The 22,717-nt window shown below is 48.0% G+C and overlaps 1 protein-coding gene across 1 annotated transcript in view; it reads right to left on the bottom strand.

Moving 5' to 3' along the window:
* RYR1 (ryanodine receptor 1) overlaps positions 1 to 22,717 on the bottom strand; it is a 117,136-nt gene that overhangs the window by 8,471 nt on the left and 85,948 nt on the right. Inside the window, exons 88-94 of the mRNA XM_057713335.1 lie at positions 21,001 to 21,188; positions 8,212 to 8,553; positions 4,839 to 5,651; positions 4,052 to 4,122; positions 3,324 to 3,477; positions 2,199 to 2,285; positions 743 to 994 (exon numbers count right to left, since the gene is read on the bottom strand). Coding sequence (XP_057569318.1) covers positions 743 to 994; positions 2,199 to 2,285; positions 3,324 to 3,477; positions 4,052 to 4,122; positions 4,839 to 5,651; positions 8,212 to 8,553; positions 21,001 to 21,188 — 1,907 coding nt within the window. The remainder of the gene's footprint in view (positions 1 to 742; positions 995 to 2,198; positions 2,286 to 3,323; positions 3,478 to 4,051; positions 4,123 to 4,838; positions 5,652 to 8,211; positions 8,554 to 21,000; positions 21,189 to 22,717) is intronic.

Raw genomic sequence — 22,717 nt, 5'->3', positions numbered from 1 at the left:
TGCAGGGAGGCAAAGGGGTGGGTGTCAGGAGATCACAGTCTTGGCAGGAGCCAGGACATCTTGCTGGAGTCTTCGTGAGACCCCACATCAGAGAACTTTCCCAGAGTGACCAGGGTAGTAGTGGGGAAACGCGGTCCGAGGGTCAGGGCTGGGAAGAAACCCAGGAGAGCCCAGAACTGGTGCCTGCTGTAGCCTGGGGCCTCCCAAGGGAAGGAGAAGGAATAAAACAGGCAGGTGAAAGGGGGTGGAAGTGGGGCAGAGCAGTCCAGGCAGAGGAAACAGCATTTGCAAAAGAACCCTTTTCGTCCAATTGTAAAGTATGAAGATTTGCTGAACAGTCAGCTCTCGCGGAACCCATACTGAAGTTTTTGTAACACACTTCATGGGGTATCATAAACTTCAAGCATAGTTGATGTCAGAAACCACACCCCTCTAATGGCACTCATGTTGTGTTTGAGGCCCACAGACCCTCACAGATATTAATTTGCCGACTGACCAACATGTGGAAAATAAATATTCCCAAATGATACATTTTGCTTCTTGATCCAGAAATTAACATCGTCACAGGACCCATCTCAGCTTGCGACCCGTATCAGTTCCCAGTTTGAATATCACCATTGCTAAGTACTCAGTCGCCCAGCCCTTACCCCCAACCCTAGACCCCATCAGTCCCAGCCACCACCAAATACACACACACACACACACACCACGCCCCAGCCCCAAGGCTGTGGTGATGACCCACCTTGAGACAGTTGTAGCCAATGATGCAGAGAAAGGCCACCAGCGTATGCAGAAGGCTCAAGCAACGCAAGGCAGGCTCCATGTAGCCCGTGCTCTCCTCCAGGAAATAGTACACCATGTTCTCATCCTCGTCGCCCTCTGCTTCCTCTCCGGCCCCTGAGCCCCAGCCAGAGCCACCACCAGACCCTACACCTGCCAGGTCCCCAGCGGCTGAGCCCTCCATGTCATCCTCCCCTGGTGGAGAGTCTGAGACCTAACGGGAGACAGAGGTCAGTCAGGATGAGGACCCGGTGTCCTGGTACCTAGTCTGCCACACCCAGAATGAAATTAGCCTCCATTCCTGAGGTTGTTCTGGGCCCTTGTCGGATACAATTTCGGAAGGACTGTCAATCAAGATCAAGGGGTGGGCCCAGGACCCCAGCTAGCAAATCAGACTCTGTCCTGGGAATCTGACTACTGAACTGAGTGACAGGAGGACTGAAAACAGAGTTGATTCCTCTTGATAGTAGAGCCCTAAAGAGACTAATTTTAACACTAATCTATAGCACTAATTTTATATATTAGCAGGGAATTCCCTTAACACATATTAACACTAACACTAAAATTAGTAGTAGCTATCATTTATTTATACAGCAGCTTTATATGCCAGGTACTATTCTGAGTGCTTTACATATGTTAATCCTCTTTTAATTCCTACAGCTCAAGGACTTCCCTGGTGGTCCAGTGGTTAAGACTACATGCTTCCACTGTAGGGAGCGCAGGTTCAAACCCTGGTTGGGGAACTAAGATCACGCATGCTGTGCAAATTTCCGCAGCTCTAAGATGTAGGCACTGTTGTTATCCCACATTACAGATGAGGAAATTAAGGCACAGAAAGGTTAAGCACTTTGCCTAACATCATGCAGCCAGTGAGCGGTGGAGCCAGAATTCGATCCTACAGAAGCCATGCTCTGACCACTCGGCTAGACTGCCTCTCTGTCATGTTTCTAGATCCCTAGCAAGACCATGAGGGTCCCTTTATCCTTTGGGAGGCCTGCTTCTTAGCCCTCTCCTTCTATCCCATGAGCTGCATATTTCCTCCTCCCCACAAATTTCTCTTTAGCTCATGTGAGAGCAAAGAGATGTAACTGAATCAGCAGGTGCTGCAGAGAGGGGAAGGCGTGCACCCAGGGGCGCAGGGCTGGCCAGTGACAGAGCTGGACGTGGAACCCAGAACCAGCTCCTCGCTCTAACTCCTACAGGACCTCAGGCATCTGTCCCAGATGGACCCAGGTACCCACACTCCCCGCCACAGGGGTCCTAAGATCCAGATGTCCAGCCTGAAACTTCCTGGGGACCCTGATCCCAACACTTTATCCCTGGTGAACTGCAAGGGCCCTGGGAACCTTTTAGGGGCAGAGCCTCCTACCCACAGCCCAGATAAGCGCCTGATCCTCCCGGCCCCTCATGACCAGCACCTTATAAAACAGCAGGATGAAGTTGATGGCAAACGCCAAGAAGAGGGCAAGGAATCGTAGGGTATAAAAGTTCCGGGAGAGGTAGTTCTAAGATGAGGAGAGAAAAAAAAGACAGAGCTCACAGTCCACTCCCTACCTGGGAGAATATATCCCAACATTCACCTACAATCCAAGCACCAGAGTCCTCAATACCTGGTCCCACAACCTCCCATTTACTGAGTGCTTACTGTATACCAAGACCTGGGCTAAGAGCTTTATATACATGAACCTGTTTAATTCTCACCACAACCCTATGAAGTGGGCAGTGCTGATATGCCCACTTTCTGGATGAGGAAATGGAGGCTCAGGGAGGTGAGCTGTCTTGTTTGAGGTCACGTAGCCAAGAAGTGGCAGACCTGTGCTTTGAAGCCAGGCAGTCCAGCTCCAGAGTCCACACTCCCAACCACTCTGCCATGCTGCTTCCCAGGTGAGGTTACCCTGTCTGCTTTATCCCAGGCAGAGGACATGTATTTCCACCTCTCCCTTCCTCTTTTCCTCTCCATCATTCTCTCCACCCCCCATTCTTCCCCAAAATCCTCACTGAACCACCCTCTGTCCAACATGTTTCCCTAAGCCCCTCGTGTCCGGCTGGCCTGGAGAGGAGACAGGACAGGTGAAGCCCTGGGCCCCGCCCTCCCTTCTTCCAGGCCTGGGTGAGGAAATGAGTTCTCCCCGCTACATGAGAAGCTGGGGCTGGTGTGACAGCTCCTACCCGAAGGCTGACAGCCAAGAAATAGGCTATGGTGGGAGGAACAGAGCCACGGCCTCAGTTGGGATTTCAGCTCTGGACAGAGGATGGAGGTGGGAAGCTGAGGCCAGTGGCCCCGGGTGAGCAAAGGTGCGGAGGTTAGAATAAGGATTGTGAGCAGGGAGAGACCAAGGAGCCAAGTGGGGACCACCTGAAAATGCTGCCCTGTGCCCAGGTCCTGCTCTGTCTGGGGACATCTCTGCTCTCTGCCCAGCCTGGCTTCCCCTCAGAGTTGAGTCTGGCCCAGGTGGGCTCAAGAATAGGGTTGGGAAGAGGTGGTGTGAATGCTGGGTCTCCCTGGGAGAGGAGACTTCAGGGTGCCCTTGCTGAGTCCTCACCAAGAACTTCACCCTCTGTACTTCCAGTTCTCCCCAGAATTCCAGGCCTGCACCTCCAGCCCCCTCCTTCTTTGGAGGGGGTGGAGGAGGAGCTGTCTTCTTGGGGGGCTCTGGTGGGGGCTCAGGGACTTCTGTCTTCTCCCCATTCTCAGCACTGCAGGGCAGGACACAGAGAGTGAGGAGGTGCCTGGGAAATGCATTCATGCATTCATTCAAAGCCACGTGCTGGGGCCCACGTCATGCCTGGCCCAGGTCTAGATGGTGCTGAGGACATAGTGGTGAGAAAACCTCCCGCCCTGTCCTCATGGGGCTCCAGTCCAACGGGGTAAAGACCTGTCACCAGACAGTGGCAACTCGGAGTGGTCAGGGCTGGGATGGGGAAAGCTTAGGGGCTATGGGACCCCAGAGAAAACACCTCTTCAGCTTAGGGAGGCCGTCAAGGTAGGTTTCCTGGAGGAGAGGTGTGACCCAAGATGGGAAGGAAGAGGAAGGCTGAGACGAAGCCTAGGGGAAGGTGTCGCAGGTGGAGGTAAGGGCTGGTGGAAAGGCCTGGGAGTAGGAGAGGAGCATTCATTTCTCTACTGCCTTTCACAGCAGCCCTCCTCTGGGCCTGGGCGGGGTGATGCTGAGGGTGACCAGGACAGCCTCAGGCCATGACCTCAGGATGCTCCCAGTCCAGGAGGGAGGCCGTGCCAGGGACTGGGCTCCTTGGACTCAAGGCCACTCACTCAGCTTTCTCAGGCTCGGGCTCAGGCTCGGGCTCAGGCTCTGGAGGCAGCTCCTCTTCCTCTCCATCCACCTGGTGGTAGGGCAAGTACCAGGGCTGAGCCCGCACCCCAAGCGCCTCTCAGACCTGCCCGCTCCTCTCTGGGTCCCTTTCTGGCCGTTTCCCCTGGGCAATCTAAGTTTTACTCCCGCCTAACCCCACCCCACCCCCAACCAGAAGAGGGATTATGATTCTTATTTTACAGAGGGGAAACTGAGGCTCAGAGAAGTGGAGCACCTTGGCCAAAGAACTGTGCAGAGTCAGGCTGACTGAGTGGAGCTCTTCTTCCCCAAGGCCTCCCATCACCATGACAACCGCACCCTCCCCCTCCCCCTTCTTGGCACTCATTGTACTGAGGGCCTGAGGATGCTTTAGGGGGCTCTGTCACGTAGACTGCTTCATTCCCCACCACCACCTGTATCTCTGAGGGTCCTTCCCAGTGTCTCTGGCCCTATCTTGGATCTTTTAAGTTCTTGGTCCCTCTTTCCCTCTAATTTGGTCTCTGGATCTCTTGCATTCTCTGTCTCTCCCAGAATCACTACCCTCTTCCCGGGGAGCCTTCCTCCAGGTCTGCATCTCTGCTTCCATCTCTGTGTCTCTGCCTATCTCTCAGGCCCCCTCTCCGCCGTTTTCTTCCCCCCTCTCTCTCTGTGCACCGCTACCCACCCCCTGTTAGTCTCTTTCCCTCTCTCACCGTCCCTCCCACCCCAATCTCTCCGACACCCTGAAGCCCCCGCCTGCACTCTCACCCCCAGCTTCCTCTTGATGATAGGGGAGCCCTCGGGCGTAGGCGGCTCCGCCGGCGTCGTGTCGCCCATGTCCCCGAGGCCGCCCACCCCTTCGGGCCGGAAGGGGCCCCCCTCGGCCACGGCCACCGCCCCGTCGGCGCCTCCCGGGCCGGCCTCCTGCGCCACCGCCTCCTCGTCGCTCGCGCCCTCCGCGGCGTCGCCCGCGCCCTCGCCCGCGCCCTCGCCGTCCGCGTCGCCGCCGGGCCCCGCCGGCTGCTCGCCGTGCACCTCGTCGCTCGTGGGGTCGGGCATACCCGCCAGGAGCTCGGTCACCGTCACCTTCTTGGCGCCCTCCACCAGGCCGCCGCCGAAGAGCGAGCCCCAGAGCAGGCGCAGCGCGCCCGCCGCCGCCCCCGCGCCCGCCGCCCCCGCGCGCGCCAGCGCCGCCCACAGCAGCGCGGCCACCGCCGTCGCCGCCTCCCGCGCCGTCAGCCGCCGCAGCCGCCGCACGCGCCGCCGCAGGCTGCGGTAACTGAGGCCCCGCAGCGCCCGGCCCGCCGCCGCCGCCAGCCGCGCCGTCGCGCCCGCCGCCGCCGTCCCCGCGGTGCCCTCGGGCCCCGCCGCGCCTTCCTCCGCGCCCTCGGCGCCCGCCTCCGCCGCGCCCGCGCCCTCGTCGTCGGCCTCCTCCGGCTCGCCCTCGGGCTCCGAGATCTGCGCGGCGATCTGCATCTCGAAGATGGTGTCCTCACAGAAGCTCACGAAGAGCTCCATCTTCTCCGACTCGCCGCCCTCGTTCACCACGTCGAAGATGAACTGACGCTTCGACTCCTTCACCTGCAGCGCGGGGCGGAGGGGACGTGATGGGGGCGCCGTCGGCGGGGACTTGGGACAACAGCCGCGGCAGCTGCGAGCGTTCGCCGAAGCAGCCACTGTCCTAAGCATCCCTGTTGTTTTTATTTTTAAGAATGAATCTGTATAGCGCTCGCTGTAGGTGCACTTATAAGAACTTCAACAAGGCCAGGCCCCGTATCCAGCATTTTATGTATGGTAATCTCGTTTAATCCTCACAAACCGCCCTAGAAGTAGGGGCTGTTCACCCCGTTTTACAGATGAGGAAATGGAGGCCCAGGAAGTCACGTGCCTGGAGTGACGCAACTGAAAGGCGGCAGGTGTAGGATTCGAATTCCCAACAAGCTGGTTCCAGACTCAGTGTTTTTGGCTCCTTTGAGAGATGGAGTGGTTGAGGGCAAAGGTTCTGTAGCCAGCCTGCCTGGGTTCGAATCCTGATTTTGCCACTGAGTTCAGACATTACTCTCTGGGCCTCGGTTTCCCTTTCTGCAAATCGGGGAATAATAGTGGGACCCATGCATAATAGGGTTGGCATGAGGACTAACTGAGTTAATAGATGCTGAGTGATTAGAACAGTGCCTGGCACCTACCAAATGCAGTATAGTGCTTGCTGTTGTGGTACTGCTGCATGAGTGCTGGAGGGCCATCTGGGCAGACATGGACTCTGGACCAGTAGGAGAAAGTGGGAATGGGAAGGAGTGAGCAGGAGGAAGTGGCTGTTTGAAGGAATGACTCTAGCAGAAAGAGTGTGTACGTGCGGTGCACGTGAGGGGTACACGGGGAGGGGTGCACGGGGAGGGGGAGGGCAGAGCTCCCACAGCATGTACAAGAGGGTGAAGGACTAGTGATGAACCAGAGCTTCCTGCAGATGCAGGTAGGTGCAGAAGTCCTGAGTGCAAGGATGATGCAACGGCTTTTAAGCCAGATTGGAGATGAGGATGAGTATACATACATACGGTGGTGCCCCAAGGGGCACAGGTGAGCGTGCAAAATCTTAGGGGTTCCGGTGAAGTATGTGAAGGGGGCCGATGTGCAAGAGCCTTGTGAGAGGGCACCAGGGCCAAGAGAGGAATCGGGTGTGAGGAGGGTGTGGTGACATGGGAGGACGTAGGAAGAACGTGACCGTGCCAGGCTTTGTACTTGATGGACATGGATATATGGGGCAGGCATGCAAGGGGCTGGATGAAACCGGGGGCGGGAAGTGTAAGTGTGGGAGGGGTCTATGATCATATGGTCAGTGCATGTGCCGGGATGTACAGGGGGATCCAGGAGTCAGGGTAAGAGGGTCTGGAACATGAGGGCAGCGCTCAAGATGAGGCACACGCCTAGACGTGCATGAGCCAGGTGTCAAGGAAGAGGAGGCTGGAGGGGCCCAGGTGTTGAGATTTGGGGAGTTCAAGCCTCATGGACTGTGAGTGTAAGGTGGGAAGGGTGTACAAGAGGAAGCGGGAGGAATGGGAGGCATCTGAGGAACAAAAGGGAAGTGTGAGTGCAAGGGGTAGGGAAGGGGCACGCAGGCTTGGTGTGCATTGTGAGTGTGAGCAGGAGGGCCACCTGGATAGCAGGGCAGTGCCAGGGGCTGAGCATGCATGAGGGGCACATGGGAGTATTAGAGAACGGGGGATGGGAACCACATGCAGGCCACGTGTGAGGTAGGCTGGGGGCGTGCCAGGGCCACGTGATTGTACTCTTGGAGCAAGTGCGTGTGTCAGGGGCATTCAGACACTTGTTAGCAGGGCATATTTGGGGCACATCAGGTCAAGGAGTAGGCTTGGCCACCAAGGACACGCGGGAGCTCTCGTGGATGAGTTGGAGAGGGTGGTCCGAGTGCTCATGGGTGAGCATGGGTGTGCCAGGGCACGTGTGGGTGAATGAGTGAGGGCCTGGCAAGCATATGGCGTGCCACAGCTGCAGGAAGGCACACTGGCATCCTTAGAGTGAGTGTGCAAGAGGCGTACACCCACATGTGGGCCCAGAATAAGTGGGATGGGCATTGTGTGCTAGGAACTCAGAGGGCATCTGGGGGCACATGTGGTGACTCGTCAAGCGTGGGCCAGCATCAGGGCACCCCAGAGCCCCCAAGATGAGTGTGGAAAAGAGTGAGCATGGGCAGACCAGGGCCAAGAGAGGGCACCCAGGGGCTGCTGGGAGGGGGAGCAGGGTGTGTGTAACCATGTGGGTGCATCAGGACTCTAAGAGCTCCCAGGGTGAATGTGCAAGTAGCAGGCAAGGTGTGCAAGTGGCAGGCGAGGTGTGCAAGCAGCCACAGTGAGGGCACAGACACTACGGCATGTATAAGGGTATATGTCCATGCTGGGTCTGCACGAGGTGGGCATGGGAGAACCAGGGGTGTGCAAGGGCACAGCAGTGCCCATAGAACGTGTGCAAAGGGATGGGCATGGGCTTGCACGAGCGGAGCAGGGGCCCACCAGCATCTGCAGAGCAGACGTGAGATGCCAACACAGCCCCATGTGGGGTCCAAGCGTGCGAGGCGCCTGCCCCGAAGCCCGGGGAGGCGAGCATGCACATGCGCCCGTCCGCCGACCTGGGGCATCTCCCACTGGGCGCGGTTGGTCTCTGAGATCTCGAAGTAGATACGCTCGATGCGGCGGGAGGCGCCCATGATCTCGATGCGGCCCAGGTAGGGCCGGAAGTACTCAAGGATGCTCTCGGCCAGCTCGAGGAAGTTGCGCAGGCGCGGGTCGTGCGGCACGTGCTCCGACAGGTTGGTAAGCAGCACGGCCACGTTGAAGCCGATGTCGCGGGCTGGCTCCTGGAAGCGGTTGGCGAACTCATCACAGTTGATCATCTCATTCTCATCCGCCTCGGAGCACGAAAGCAGGAACTGGATTTCTGGACCGGTGAACTGCTTCTGGCTGTCCATGGCCTGGGGGGTGGGCAGGGGTGAGCAGGGGAGGTGAGAGGGGTGGCCTAGGGAGCCCCAGTGCTCTTTCTTAAACAAATGGGCTTTTCATAAAGAGAGAAAAAGCCAGAATCATATAACCAGCACCCAAGGCTGACACCCAGCAGGTTGGTTTGGGTGAGGCTGTACCAGCCATTAAAATACTGAATGCTGCATTTCCGCAAAGCTGAGCCACCATCCACTGTCAGATACAGTCCATTTTCAGAAATGGTAAGGTGTGAATTGATGAAACTCAGCACTTGTGTAGCAGCTGGTAACGAGATGCTGCCCCAAGCTCCCTGCCTGCCATCCTAGTGAGTCCCGGCAGGCCTGCTCTCCACCCACCCTCTCCTGCACGATGACACCTGTGGTCTGTACCAGAGGCTCTCTTGGCCCTCTGGCTGCAGGGGGGACCCGTCCAGTTGGGGTCAGGGAGCTGGAGGAGAATGGAGTTGTGGCATTTCTCTCCCTGGCTTCCTGCCTATGCTGGTTGTCTCTCTCCCTCAAAGGTCCTGCCATCCTGTCCACACGGCTCATTCTATCTCCAAGTTAGATAATTACTCTTTCCTCCAGCCCAGCCCCCCAAGGCTAGGGCCCTGACTGATACATACACCTCTGTCCCTTCCCCAAGGCCTTTTGGTCCCCCATTCTACAATTTCCAGCAACTAAATAATTGGCACCTGACACAGTGGAGGCCTCTGAATTTCTACTGGGAATAAAGTCATATGCCCATCATCCCAGAACATATTTTCAACTACTATTTATTTAAGAAATAAAACATGACAGGTATGATTGGAGCCTTCTGTATACCCTTCTCTTGCTCTATTCCCCCCACCCTCCCCCAAGGTAATCACCAAGGAATTGGTGTATCCTTCCAAAGAACTGTGTGTCACATGGGTGGATGTAGTGGGTATTATGCTTCATGAAATAAGTCAGACAAAGACAAATACTGTGTGTTATCACATATGTGGAATCTAAAAAATAAAATGAATGAGTATAACAAAATGGAAACAGACTCACAGATACAGAGCACAAACTGAAACAAACCAGTGAGGAGGGGGCATGGGGGGAGGGGCAAGATAGGCATGGGGATTAAGAGATACAAACTACTATGTATAAAACAAATAAGCTACATATGGACACCAAGTGGGGAAAGCGGGGAAGGTTGGGGGGGAATGAATTGGGAGATTGGGATTGCCATATATACATTACCAATAAGAAAAAAAAAAAACAAATTGTACACTCTAAATATATGCAGTTTATTGTATGTTAACTGTATCTCAATAAGTTCTTAAAAAAAAAAGAAAATATTGTACTTTTCTGATACTGATTTAAAAAAAAATTTTTTTAAATAATGTTCAGACCAACAAAAACCAAAAACCAAAGAACAAAAACCAAATAAGCTACAAAGACATATAGTACAGTACAGAGAATATAGCCAATATTTTATGATAACTTTAAATGGAGTATAATCTATAAAAATATTGAATCACCTTCTTGTACACCTGAAACTAATATAACATTGTGAATCAACTACACTTCAATAAAAAAAGAAGTGTGTGTCAGTACTTCTACTACTTATATTCTGTCATTTTCTCACCAAAAAAATTGGTATTCTGTGCATTATTTTGATTTAAAGAAATGCTATTAAAATCACGTAATTTGAAACTTGCTTTTTTCACTCAACTGTATGTTTTCAAGATCTATCCATGTTGATATATAGATCAAATGAATGCATTTTCACCACCGTGTAGTATTCCTGTTTTATAAACACAACACTCTATTCTCCTGATGATGGACATTTAGATTATTTCTAGTTTTTTACTTTACAGATACTTCCATTGAACATTCCTGTACTGATCTCCAATGCACTTTTTTCAAGAGGTCCTCTGGGGCAGTCTTTCCAATTTTTAGATTACACCCACAGTATCAATGCATTTTACAATGTGACTCAAAAATAAAAAGAAGTTTTCACGATACAATTCTGACTTTCGCTATGTAACACACTCCGCAATGTTCTATTTTATTTTTAAAGATGCTAGTCATGACTTAACTAAATTAATTTCATGACCAACAGATGGGTTGCAACATGCAGCTTGAGAAATGCTGCTCTGGGGTATGAACAGAAGCGAAATGTTCTGGCTTTAAAAAGTGCTTTGTAGCCAAGAACTTTGCAAAATGCTTTCTAAATGAGTAACACGCTTTGCAAATCATGAAGGGCTCTAGAAACCACAGAGCGTGGAGACATAATCACACAGGAACTCTTCACCTACCATTGTGCCATCAACCTGACCCCTTTTCTAATGATACAGTGTGACACGGCCCCTCTTAAAATCTGATCCCTCCCACCCAGCACCTCTCCACATGGGACCTGGGACTCCATCCCCTCCATTCAACCCTGGACTACGCTCTTGTGATTTGCCGCTCTCTTTTTGTCATTGTCCATTTGCCTATCCCCTTCTTTTGAAATACCTTCCTCTCTGACTGTTGGCAGTTTCCTTTGCTGGAGTCGCCTTCTCTTCCAGACTTCTAAAGGTTGGAGGGGTTCCAGGCCTGGAATTTGCATGCTTTTCTTGAGATACACACTCTCCACAAAAATATCACTGAGGCCCGAGCCTCTGAAAGCCATCCCATGCCAATGATTGTGAAGTCCACATCCCAGCCGTGACAGATTCCCAGAATCCATACACTCAACAGCTGAAGCCTTATCTGACATCTCTTTGTGGAAATGGCCCAAACTGAACTTCTGATTTCAAAACCTCTCCTCCCACAGTCTTACCCATCTCAGGAATAGCATCTCCACCCACCCAGGTGCTTAAGTTAAAATCTTTGAGTCATCCTTGATTCTTCTCTTTTATCTCACTACCCACACCTAATCCATCAGCAAATCTGTCAGCTCTACTTTCAAAAGGTCTAGGACACACACACTTCTGCTCCCTCCATGGCCCCTACCCTGGTTTTGTCTCCCATTGGACCTTCACAGCAACCTCCTCCCTGGTCTCCTTGCTCCTCTTGTCTCCAGAGTCTCTTCCCCCCACACACAGCTGGAGGGACCCTGTACACATCTGAGTCAGGACACATCCCTCCCCTGCTCAGAATCCTCTCTTATCTCCATCTCATTCGGGTCAGAGTCCTCCCCGCAGCCAACCAGGCCTAGCACATCCGCCCCCCTCACCTCTCAGACTTTATTAACAGCCCTCTCTAGCCACACCAGCCTCCTTTGCATCCCTCTTATTCCCACTTTTCAGCCTTTACACTTCTCGTCCCTTTTGCTGGGGATGCCACAACCTCCCCTACCTTCACAGGGTATCTTTCAGCTCTGGGCTTCAATGTCCTCTTCTAGAAAGACCTTCCCTGACCACCCAATTTACAGGGCTTACTCCACCCATGCTCTCTTGCACACCACCCTGCTCACTTCCTTCAGACCACAGATTCTAACCTGAAATTATTCTGTTTGTTTACTTATTTTCATCTGTCCCTCCCCACTGGGCTATCAGCTCTGAGGGTAGGGTCTCTGTTTTGTTCACTGCCACACACGGTAGATGCTCAATGCGTATCTGTCAAGTGAATTAAGCATCTTGAAAACTGAAAAGACTTTTTAACTTTGTTACAACTTTTGAAAATTAAGAAGTCCTTAAAAAAAAACCTGACCTTGTCTTTTAAACAAAACAAAACAAAAAATTGAAAAGCATGTTGTAAAATACAAAGATTTGTAAAGAGTTTAGGAAATCATATGATGCTTTGGGTTTGGGAAACCATATGATGTTCGGTAAAGGTCAAACATGTAGAAGTGAGACTACTGCCATTTTGCAATCACTAATGAACTAATGTGTCTGGGCATCGAATATCAGTGGTTGCTGACATCACAAAAGGAGAGGTGACGGGACAGGATGTGCCTCTTGATGGATATATGAAGCACCACAAAGGAAGGTGCTGGCAAAAAACAAAAACTCCAAACCTGAATCTGATCGAGCTTCTTGACATAAGTCCCAGTTTACAGGAAATGCAGGGGACAGAGGAACACATTAAATGACACCACAAGGTTGCATCAGCCAGATCTAAACTGCGCAAAGCTCTACAACTAGAAGAGCACTATCTAACGATAGCTACATGTGGCTACTGAGCCCTTGAATCGTGGCTGGTGCAAAGTGAGATGTGCTGACAGTGTATAAAATACATATGGATTTTTGGACTTCCCTGGTGGCAAAGTGGTTAAGAATCTGCCTGCCAATGCAGGGGACACGGGTTTGATCCCTGGTCCGGGAAGATCCCACATGCCATGCAGCAACTAAGCCTGTACACTACAACTACTGAAGCCTGAGTGCCTAGAGCCCTTGCTCCACAATGAGAGAAGCCACTGCAATTAGAAGTCCAAGCACCGCAACGAAGAGTAGCCCTTGCTTGCCACAACTAGAGAAAGCCCAAGCACAGCAATGAAGACCCCACACAGCCAATAAGTAAGTAAATAAATAAGCAAATAAATAAATTTATTAAAAAATACATATGGATTTAAAAGACTTGGTATAAAAAAAGAATTTAAAATATCTAATAGTTTTTACATTGATTATATGTTGAAATATTATTTTGATAGAGTAGGTTAAATAAAACATATTGTTAAAAATAATTTCATGTGTTTTTTTTTACATTTTTTTAACAGTGAGGTATTAGAAATTTCTTAATTCTATGTGTTGCTCCCATTGTATTTCTACTGGCCAGTGCTGCTCTACAGGACCAGGAACCTGGGTCTCCAGCAGATAAACAGCCAGGAAAGAGAAAAGTGATGGAGGGGCAGCAGTAGATAAAAGGGGGTTTAAAGAAATAGCAACCAATAGCACTGAGTGGCCTTGTTTGGATCCTGCTTCAAAGAAATTACAAAAATTTATATGTAGTATTTAGAAGATCTGGATATTTGAACATGGACCAGACATTTGATGATTTAATGGATATTTTTCATTTTGTCTTTATTGCTTTGTTTTTAGTTAGGAGTGATAATGACATTGTGGCTTGTTAAATAAAAGGAGAGCCTTTTAGGACCATATATTGTACAGTTCCATTTATATGAAGTGTCCAGAAAAGGCAAATCTATAGAGACAGAAAGTAGATTAGCGGTTGTCAGGGGCCTGAGTGGGGGAAATGGGAAGTGACTGCTAAAGTGTATGGGGTTTCTTTTTTGGGGTGATTAAAATGTTCTAAAATTAGATTGTAGCGATGGTTGCACAATTCTGTAATTTACCAAAAAAACGTTAAATTGTACCTTTTAAATGGGTGAATTTTATAGTATATGAATTATATCTCAATAAAGATGTTTAAGAGAAAGTCTTTAGAGATACGTACAAAAACATTTGCTAATAAAAAACAATAAAGAAAACTACAAAATAGTACTGACTAAGAATAAATTAGTAGCCTGGAATGTGTTTTCACCCACCAGGAAGGGCTTTCCAAATTATATAGATGTTTTGGAATCTGCAAAGTACTTCTTATTGGAGATGTGTTTTGCAAACTGTCAAGAACTCTGTCAACTATGAAGAACTTGGGAAGCCCTAAAACAACTCTATATACTTTTCAGTGTAGATTTACATATGAGCAGAATTGCATAAATAGACATCTAGAGATATGAACACCAAGAGGATAACTGTGGCAGCCTTTGAAGAGGTGGGATGAGAACAGGGTTGGGGGTAGGGACCAAAGGTAACCTCAACCATAGATATAAGTTCTCAATTTCTTTGCAAAAGTAATGTATCCCTGTATTATCTATTTTGTTAAAAATTAATAAAATGTTTTAAATGGTTTTCTACATAAAAAAATCAAGTCTTATGCATGGCCAACTCCCTCCCCCCAAAACAAACCAACCAACCTACCAACCAACCAACAAACAAAACAAACCACCATAAGCAAAGTCAAAAGACAAATGATGAACCAGAAAAAAGTACATCTCAAATCACTTACAAAGTTATGATCAGCAAAGTATATAAAAAGCTCCTAGAAATCAAGAAGAAAAACACCAACATCCCAATAGAAAAGTAAGCCAGGGATTTCCCTGGTGGCACAATGGTTAAGAATCCACCTGCCAATACAGGGGACACAGGCTCGATCCCTGGTCAGGAAAGATCCCACATGCCATGGAGCAACTAAGCCCGTGAACCACAATTACTGAGCCTGTACTCTAGAGCCCGAAAACCACAACTACTGAGCCTATGTGCCACGACTACTGAAGCCTGCATGCCTAGAGCTCGTGCTCCGCAACAAGAGAAGCCACCTTAGTGAGAAGCCCATGCACCACAACAAAGAGTAGGCCCACTCACCCCAACTAGAGAAAGCCCACATGCAGCAACAAAGACCCAATGCCAAAGACATGGTCACTTCATTGAAAAAGTAATACAAAAGAAGTAATATGAAAAGATGCCTAACTGCACTCATAACAGGAGAAATGTGAATTAAAACTGCACTGCAATACGCTTTTTCACCTATCAGATTGGCAAAAATCCAAATATTTGACAATGCGGTCTGGCGGTGAGGCTGTGGGGAAACAGGCAGTCTCACATGTTGCTAGTGAGAAGGAAAAATGGACACAATCTGTCCAAATGACAAATGCATTTACCCTTTAACCCAGCAATCCCACTTTTGGAAGTTTATCTTTAGATATAACTGCACATACAAAATGATGTATGTACAAAGGTAACTGTTCTAGCCAGCATTGCTAGTGGCCCATATGGAGCCTTCCTTAACACTCTTACTTCCGTCTGCTGGAAATTTGCAGTACAAATTTACAATATCCATGCTATCAATGGCACCTTTGTACAGTGCACAACTTGCACAGCTATCCATGGCAGCCCTAATGACAGCACACGTTGTAATAGCAAAAGACTGGGAACAAAGCAAGTGTCCATCAACAGGGAATAATCAAATAAACCATAATATATACACAAAATGGAATACTGGACACCTATAAAAATAATCAGGACACTCCCTGTATCTCTAGAATATATTGTTAAGTGATACAGGCTAATGTATATAGTTATTACCTATTATATAAGAAAAAAGGAAAGGAACAATATCTGGAGAAAATGATAGAAGGATACAAAAGAAACTAATGCTTACTCACAGCAGTGGGGATGGAGAAAGGGTAGGTTGAGAAAGGGGTGGGAATAGACTTCTCACTTCATACTTTGTTACATTTTACCTTTTAAATTATGTGAATGTATTATTTATTCAAAAAAATAAAGCCAATGAACTTTTAAAGTTACAGATTGTTTGTAACTTTGTGAGACAGACATACTGAGCTACAAAATGTTGTGTACATGACATCAAATCTTGTGATTTGTGAAACCCTGAACAGTCAGAAGGGGTCTTTACCCATTTTTTAAAAATTCACCTTATAACTGAAAGTTTGTACCCTTTCACCAACCTCTCCCTGTTTCCACCACCTCCCAGCTTATGGAAACCACTTACTTTTCTACAATCTGTTTCTGAGTTTGCTTTTATTTTCATTTTTAAATGTTTATTTTTATTTATTTATTTGGTTGTGCTGGCTCCTTAGTTGTGGCATGCCAACTCTTAGTTGCAGCCTACATGTGGGATCTAGTTCCCTGACCAGGGACCGAACACAGCCCCCTGCATTAGGAGCATGGAGTCTTAACCACTGAGACACCAGGGAAGCCCCTGAGCTTGACTTTTATTTTTAGATTCTGTGTAAGTGATACCATGCAGTATTCATCTTTCTCTGCCTGGCTTATTTCACTTAATGTAATGCCCTCCAGCTCCATCCATGCTGTTGCAAATAACAAGATTTCCTTTTTTAAAAAGACTGAATATTTCACACACACACACACACACACACACACGCACACACACACACACACCCACACCCACACCCACATCTTCTTTATCCATTCAACCATTGACAGATACTTAGGTTGTTTTCACACCTTGGCTAACGTGAATAATGCTGCAGGGAATGTGAGAGTGCAAATGTCTCTTTGAGATAATAGTTTCATTTCCTTTGGATAGATACCCAGAAGTGGGATTGCAGGGTGCATGGCAGTTCTATTTTTAATTTCTTGAGGAAACTCTGTTTTCCACAGTGGTTGCACCAGTTTCCATTGTCACCAACAATGGACAAAGGTTCCTTTTTCTCTACATCCTTGCCACACTTGTTATCTCTTGTTTTTCTTTTATATATCTGTATTAATCTATCTATATCTGTCTATCTATCATCTATATATATGGGCTGCATTGGGTCTTCGCTGCTGCGCGTGGGCTTTCTCTAGCTGTGGCGAGCAGGGCTACTCTCCCTTGCAGTGCATGGGCGTCTCAGTGTGATGGCCTCTCTTGTTGCGGAGCACGGGCTCTAGGCATGCGGGTTTCAGTAGTTGCTGCACATGCACTTAGGTGCTCCGTGGCATATGGGATCCTCCCCCATATGGGAAGATCTTCCCGGACCAGGGATCGAACCCGTGTCCCCTGCACTGGCAGGCAGATTCTTAACCACTGAGCCACCAGGGAAGTCCCTCTTGTTTTTTTTTGATAACAGCCATCCTAACAGGTGTGAGGTGATATCTCATTGTGTTTTTTAAATTAATTAATTAATTAATTAATTAATTAGGTTGTGCTGGGTCTTAGTTATGGCAGGTGTGCTCCTTAGTTGTGGCATGCGAACTCTTAGTTGTGGCATGCACAGGGGATCTAGTTCCCTGATCAGGGATCGAATCCAGTCCCCCTGCACTGGGAGCTCGGAGTCTTACCAACTGCACCACCAGGGAAGTCCCTCATTGTGTTTTGTTTTTTTTAGGTACTTTTTTAGGTACATTTATTTTTTTATTTTTTTTTATTTTTTATTTTATTTTTTTTGGCACACGGGCTTAGTTGCTCCGTGGCATGTGGGATCTTCCTGGAGCTGGGATCGAACCCGTGACCTCTGCATTGGCAGGCGGATTCTTAACCACTGCGCCACCTAGGAAGCCCAATTAACCCCTTATTAAATATGCAGTTGGAAAATATTTTCTTCCAGTCCATAAGATGCCTTTTTATTTTGTCGATGGTTTCTGTTGCTAAGTAGAGTCATTTTAAAAATATAAATGATGCAACTTTAGCTCCTACATAGTGCTTTTCGGTTCTCTTGCAGTCCCTACTGAGACTCTCACCCTAAACCTGCCGGTCTTGAGAGGAGAGCAGGGACTCCCCAGACAGCGCCTGGCTCCCAGGAGGTGCTCATGGACTATTTATTGGGCTAGATTAATAGAAGAATCTGGAAGCAGCGTACTCTGGAGCCAGACTGCCTAAGTTCGAATCCCAGCTTTGTTGCCTATTAGTTGTGTGACCTTAAGCACAGCACTTTAACCCCCCTGTGCTTCAGTTTCCACTTCTGCAAAATGGGAAATACAAAATAGTCCTTACCACCTAATGGTTGCTGTAAATTAACATTCATTTACACACAGGACCTGGCACAGAGTGAGAACAAGATACATACGAGTTCTTCTTCCTGAAGGTGGAGGGCCCAGGGACAGTGATGTTTAAGAGGCTGTGAAGGATTGGCAGGGAAGGTGCGGGGAGGGGGGGGGGTGGGGCGGCAGGAATGTGTGGCACAGACGCAGGGAAGCAGGCGTTGCTGGAGGGAGGAAATGGCCGACTATGGCAAATGCTGCGAAGATGACAAGTCAGAGGAGAGATTTAGGGTGAAGAGATCACTGATGATCTTAGTTGGTGTAGTTTCAGAAGAGTGACAGGGACAGACGCCAGCAAGCTCTGAAGGAGTGGGGGGGTGGAGTGGGAGGTGAGAAAGGAGTGAGCGAGGGTAGACAGCTCTTGGGAGGCGTGGCTGAGAAGGGGGAAGAGAGAGGCAGGGAGGCTCTCGGAGGACAACTGGGAGGCATGGGGCACTTTATATTCAACTCAGGAGACTCTGGGCTTATTTAAATGCTGACAGACAGCAGTGATTGCAACCCCTAGAATAAAAGAAGAAGCCAGGAGTCTACTCTGGTATAAATGAATGAGTAAACAAACAAAGAAATAAGCAAGTAAACAAATAAATAAATGGAAAAGAAGGGAAAATTTTTTCCTTACAGTGAAGTGGCACCTAGTGTGTGGAGAAAAGGCAACCCTGTAACACTGTTGGTGGGAATGTAAGCTGGTGCAGCCACTATGGAAAACAGTATGGAGGATCCTCAAAAAACTAAAAATAGAGTTGCCATATGATCCAGCAATCCCACTCCTGGGCATACACACAGACAAAAGTATATTTCAAAAAAAATACATGCACCCTCTGTTCACAGCAGCAATATTTACAATAGCCAAGACATGGAAGCAACCCAATGTCCATTGACAGATGAATGGATAAAGAAGACGTGGTACATATATACAATGGAATACCACTCAGCCATAAAAAAAAGAATGAAATAATGGCATCTGCAGCAACATGGATGGACTTAGAGATTATCATACTAAGCGAAGTAAGTCAGAAAAAGAAAGACAAATATCATTTATATGTGGAGCCTAGAACTCAACCCAAATTAATACATCTACGAAACAGAAACAGACTCACAGACATAAAGAACAGACTTGTGGTTGCCAAGGTGGGGGGCAGGGGAGGGAAGGATCGGGAGTTTGGGATTAGCAGATGCAAACTATTATATATAGAATGGATAAACAACAAGGTCCTACTGTATAGCACAGGGAACTATATTCAATATCCTATGATAAACCATAATGGAAAAGAAAATGAAAAAGTATACATGTGTATATGCATGTATGTATGTATGTATAACTGAATCACCTTGCTATAGAGCAGAAATTAACACAACATTGTAAATCAACCATACTTTAATAAAAATTTAAAGGTACAGGGAAATTAGAAAACCACCATTCATTAATCAACTGCCACGGTAATAATTATTTGAGACAACACTCACCGATAGATGCTAACCCAAGAGGATGGGCAGGATATTTACATAGTCTCAAAGCAAGTCCTCACAAGATACCAAGGGAAATGATAGTATAATTACAGTGGAGACCCTGGTAAACACCATCTTTACCAAGTGAGCCAAGCTAACACCAGCTGTGATGGGAAGAACCAACAACACGTGTCTCCTCCTGATACGATGCACTGCAGACACAGCACTTCTCTCATGTTCCTGCCAAAGGCGTATAACCTGAACCAAATCATGAGGAAAACTCAGACAAACCCACACTGAGGGCCATTCTGTAAAAAGCAACTGGCCTCTATTTTTCAAAAATGTCAAGATCATAAGAGGCAAAGACAGATCAAGGAAGGGTTCTGGATGGAAGGGAGCTAAAGAGACCGGAGGCCTAAATGCAGTCCCTGATCCTGGACTGGATTCTTGACAAAGAAAAAAATTTCTTCAACAGTGAAAACTGAATAAAGTCTGTAGATAGCAGGGTTGTCTCAATGTTAATTTCCTGATTTGCATAATTGTTTTGTGGTTATGTAAGGGAATGAACTTGTTCTCAGAAGATATACAGTGAAGTGCTTAGAGGTGAAAGAGAATCATGATAGAGCAAATAAGGTAGAAAGTTAACATTCAGGGGGACTTCCCTGGTGCTCCAGTGGCTAAGACTCCACACTCCCAATGCAGAGGGCCAGGGTTCGATCCCTGGTCAGGGAACTAGATCCCACATGCCGCAACTAAGACCCGGTGCAGCCAAATAAGTAAATAAATATGTTTTTCAAAAAGTTAATTTGGGCAATCCGAGTGAAAAGGTATCCAGAAATTTTATGTAGTGTTCCTGCAACTTCTCCATAAGCCTGAAGTTATTTCAAAAGAAAAATTTAACAAAAAGGTGGTAGAAAAGACCTGGCAGTAAAATAGTAATAATAGGTATCATCTCTTGTACTCGCCTGTGTTCTAGGTACTGTTCGCCCACTGCCGACCCTCACAGTGGTCCTGTGAAACACTTTATGTTATTATCTTAGCCCCATTTCACAGAGGAGGAGCCTGAGGCTCAGAGTAGATGAATGACTTACCTGGGGTGGAAGAGCTGGCAGAGGCAGGTGAGGGGGCTCCGGGACAGAGCTGGTTCCTGCATTTCCCTCCTAACAGCCTCATTATTCAGACCTGCAGTGGTCGTTAGTGACTGCCTCTGCCATTAGTCTATAAGCCCCAGGAAGGCAGGGCTGTGTCTGTCTCAGTCATTGCTGTGTCCATGGTACCAGCACAGAGGAGAAACCCAACAGATGTTTATCAAAAGAATAACTGATCTCTATAATAATATTATGACTATTAATAATGATAGGAGAAATAATGGTTCTCATTTGTGTTAATGCATTTCGTCTTCGAAACAACTCCAGGGATGGTTTTATCCCTGTTTTTACAGAGAAGGATACTGAGGCACCCAGAGAAGTCTCTTGCCTCCAGCAGGCAGCCAGGAAGGGCATGACTGGCCCTTGGCACCCCCACCCATCCGCCTTCCAGTACCAACCTTCTGGAAGTCCTTCTTGGAGATGAGGCCACGGGGATCAGTGACGTAGTCCTGGAAGGCCTCAGAGCCCACGATGTCCTTGAGTTTCAGGAACATGTCAAAGAACTTGAGGATCATCTCCACGTTGGACGAGGATTCCACAAGCATGTCCACCATCTGCCGGGCAATCATGCCGTTCACCACGTTCCCTGTGGGCAGCCCCAGGTCAGTGCAGCCCAACAGAGCCTCCTTTCTGGATCCCCATGGGGCTTGCCTCTGTCTCCAGCTCAGGAGCCACCAGGATCCACTGTGCTGGTGGAAGCTTTCCTGGCCAGCTCCCGTACCTCCCCTCAAAGAGCAAGGGTCACTTCCAGATCTGCATCTGCATCAGGTGTGAACCTGGCTGCTCCTGTCTTTGTCCTCCTCCCCTCGCCCCCGACAGCTGGGGGAGTCATCAATAAAGATACCAGTCGCGTAAGCTAAGGGCAGGTCCCAGACGCTATGCCAAGTGCTGCACTGACATGTCCTCATCTTTGTAAGGAACGTGTCTCTGTATTCCTTTTTATAGATGAGGAAATAGACTTGGAGAAAGTCACACACTCAGGGTTACATAGCCAGTAAGGAGGTGGAGAGGACTTGAACCCAGAGCTGCATGACCTCAGAGCTCACACTAGTCCACAGAAGCCAGGCAGGTCCATAGAAGAGTGAGATAGACCAAAGGGAAGACAAGAGGGACAGGTGAGACTGTGGTAAACTGGGACCTCAAACCCCCTCTAAAGCAAACTGGCTCCAGCTTCTTCTTCTTCTTTTTTTTTTTAACAGCATTTTATTTTTAGGGACTTCCCTGGTGGTGCAGTGGTTAAGACTCCACGCTCCCAACACAGGAGACCTGGGTTTGATCCCCGGTCAGGGAACTAGATCTTACATGCATGCTGCAACTAAGAGTTCACATGCCACAACTAAAGGAGCCCACATGCCACAATTAAGACCCGGCACAACCAAGGAAATATATATATATATATATTTTTTTTTTTTTTAAGAATTTATTTATTTATTTAATTTTTTGGCTGTGCCACGTGGCTTGTGGGATCCTAGTTCCCTGACTAGGGACTGAACCTGGGCCACAGCAGTGAAAGTGCCGAGTCCTAACCACTGCACTGCCAGAGAACTCCCCAAACGGGCTCCAGCTTCTTTGTACCTTTCAATTTTCATATAATTTCAAATTTACATGAAGTTTACAAGAATAATGCAAGGGAACCCTTATGTATTCCAGATTATCAATTGTTTACATTTTGTCACATTTGCTTTATAATTCCTCTCCCTCTCTATTTTTTTCCAGTGAACCATTAGAGCAATCCACAGACATGAGGCCTTTTTACCCCTAAACACTTTCACATATATATTCTAAAACACAAGGACATTCTCTTATATAATTATAGTGCAGTCATCAAAATGAGACTGAACATTGATATGACTCAGTTATTTAATCCAGTTCAGCTGATTTTTGCCATGTGAGAATGTGGGCCCACAGTCACCTAGTCTTTCCATTTTTTAAGAAAAATGTTGAAAGGGATTTTTGATTTTTAAATCTGATTTTTAGAAGCTGATGACTAGTTACCAAAAATTTAAGACATTGTAGGAGGATTATTCATCACAACATGGGTTGTAATAGCAAAACATTTTTTAAAAACCTTGAATGTCCATTGATTGTGTGCTTAAATGAATCACTGTATCCCCA

Source organism: Hippopotamus amphibius, chromosome 16 (genome assembly GCF_030028045.1).
Source record: "Hippopotamus amphibius kiboko isolate mHipAmp2 chromosome 16, mHipAmp2.hap2, whole genome shotgun sequence".
Lineage (NCBI taxonomy): Eukaryota > Metazoa > Chordata > Mammalia > Artiodactyla > Hippopotamidae > Hippopotamus > Hippopotamus amphibius.
The sequence above is the reverse complement of the archived record's forward strand: the minus strand, read 5'-3'. Positions and strand labels throughout refer to the sequence as shown.